The 2376-nt window shown below is 53.5% G+C and overlaps 1 protein-coding gene across 1 annotated transcript; it reads right to left on the minus strand.

The window, feature by feature from the left end:
- Positions 1 to 515: 515 nt before the first annotated feature.
- On the minus strand, positions 516 to 2120 carry LOC100838817 (probable BOI-related E3 ubiquitin-protein ligase 2). Its single transcript, XM_003575953.4, has one exon. The coding sequence runs from the start codon at positions 2102 to 2104 to the stop codon at positions 938 to 940; it is 1167 nt and encodes a 388-aa protein (XP_003576001.3). The 5' UTR covers positions 2105 to 2120; the 3' UTR covers positions 516 to 937.
- Positions 2121 to 2376: the final 256 nt, after the last annotated feature.

A 2376-nucleotide genomic window follows, 5' to 3' on the forward strand; every position in this document is an offset into this window, starting at 1 on the left:
GCAGCGGTTGATTGTGCAGCAGAATACAAGTGAAAGTAAAATGAACAATCAAATTTAGGCTTTTTGGTCATGACATCTTTGACATGTCGGTAATACTTTTTTGGATCATATGAACTCAAAAATACAGGAACAAAAAAAAGATCCGTAGAACTAGAATGGGGGAGGCAGTGGCGGAGCGTGACCAAAATTTCTCTATCAATTTAGAAATAGTTATTTCTCAGTCGACGATAATAGCCATCTGATTAAGATTTTTCATCATGCATACTTGCATGATTCTTGCACAAATGCAATGATTGGATCGGATGGTTGTAGCATCGATCTAGAAATAGTTTTTTCTCAATCGCATTAGAAATAGCGAAACTGAATTACAAGATCTCATGAAAAAAAAAGGAAATGTTGAATATTACAAAAATGGAAAAGATAACTTGAAAGATGTGTTTGGATGCTTCACTAATAGAACATAGGGATTTTGAGATTAGACCATTACTCCTATTTAATTGGAGTCATGGAGGAGAGAGATACAAAGAAGATGCATTGAACTTTTTGAATTAAAGAAGATTTCCATGAGACTGCATCACTCGTTTAGATTCCTTCGAAATGTAGAGAAAAAAAAAATTATATCCTATGAAATTTCTTTGTTACAGTTCTATATGATCCAAAAGACATACGTAGAATTATTCCTTAGAATTCAATTGCTCTATTTTTACTCTAAGATTGTTACTATGATGAAGACCTATTGCGGACAGAAGGTGCCACCGCATGTGAACTTCAAGGTGCGAAATGAGCATTTTTCATCGGACAACCCCAGGTTCCTTCTACTGCTATTGAGCACCGCACTATCTTCAACAGCTCGTTCTACTTTATCTAGTAAAACATTCTCGAAAAACTTTGTCTAAAACATCTCGTACGAGTACAACGGAGTCGCAAATTAAGGCCACTAGGAAACTTCCAATGGCGAACGGGCCGCGACGCAGGTGTTCTTGACGGCGAGGCAGACGGGGCAGGCGTCAAGCCTGGGCTCGCACATCTTGCAAAGGCACAAGTGCCGGCACGGCAGAAGCAGCACAGACGCCTCGCGCTCCCCGCAACACTTGCACGCCCACTTCCCCAACGCCAACGCCGGCGCCAGCGAGCTAGTTCCCACGTCGTCATCGTTCGGCCCCTCGAAGCAGCAGGACTGGGCGTCGTCGGCGTCGAGAGCGGAGGACTCGCCGAAGCCCTCGGCCGGCCGGGCGGCAGCGCGGAGGAGGAGGACGTGGTCGAGCGTGGCGCGGAGGCCAGCGGCGACGGCTCCGTTGCTGCGCGCGAGGCCGCGCCACGCGTCGCTCTCGGCCGCCACCTGGCGGAGCCGCTCCTCCAGCGCGGCGTTGCGCTGGCGGGCGGCGTCCAGCTCGGCCTCCTTCTCCCTCATTCGCACCACCGCTGCCACGGACGCCGCGTGGACCAGCGCCTGGCACTGCCGCTTCCGCGCGTGCTCTACCCCGGCGCGCAGCCTCTCGCATTCGAGTCTCATGAGCGCGTCGATCTCGCCGTTTTGCCGGGACAGCTCCGACACGAGCGCTCCCGCAGACCACGACGATAAACGGCCGCTCGTGGAAGTCATCGCGGACTCGTCCGCGACGTTTGGCATGCCAGGGATCGGCAGCAGCAGCGACGCCGAGGAGTACGCGTCCGCGTCGTCCCGGCTGCGCTTCCGCGACTGCCCGTTGTGGCACGTCAGGCTGCTCGGCCCGCCGCTGACAACCGCGGCAGCGCAGTCGTTGTAGAAGGCCGCGGCGCCCGCCGGAGACAGAAGGGCTCTGTAGCCGTAATCCTGCTGCATCGCCAGCATCTGCGCCTCGGCCTCGTAGGCCGGATTGGGTCGGGGCAGACACGCAGCGGTGTTGATGCCGGCTAACCCGCCGAGGCCGAACTGCGCTTGCACGGCCATGCCAACAAGGCTCGAGACTTGAACGGAAGAAGATAAGGAGGATTTGCATTGAGACTTGGCACGAGTGGCTTTTATACAGAGAGGCGGTGACATGGACGGATGGTGCTGGGAAGCAACGACGAGACGCCACATGACAAAAGCAAAGGAGGGAACGAGAGCGGTGGGGCGATCCATGAACGGCCCGAATTAGTTAAGTCGTAGTTGTACTGGCTTGACTGGGTAATTAATCGAGAGAGCGCCCGCAATAATGGCCTGCTACCTCTGCTGTCCCGACGACCCAGACAGGCGAATCCAAAAGGCTTTAGTGGTGGGCCCACCCAGGTTCCCGCATCTGCGCACGGGGCGGTCATGATGATGCGTGTGCACGCATGTGCACCCTTGGGGCCTATTTTCTGGTTTTAATAAATCAGCCGTCTGATCCGGCCATCTTGTTGCTCGGTGTCGCT

Source organism: Brachypodium distachyon, chromosome 4 (genome assembly GCF_000005505.3).
Source record: "Brachypodium distachyon strain Bd21 chromosome 4, Brachypodium_distachyon_v3.0, whole genome shotgun sequence".
Taxonomy (NCBI): Eukaryota; Viridiplantae; Streptophyta; class Magnoliopsida; order Poales; family Poaceae; genus Brachypodium; species Brachypodium distachyon.

What these genes read in the sequence shown, in the direction of transcription:
- LOC100838817 (XM_003575953.4), bottom strand. Translation starts at nt 2,104, where the DNA reads ATGGATCGCCCCACCGCTCTCGTTCCCTCCTTTGCTTTTGTCATGTGG.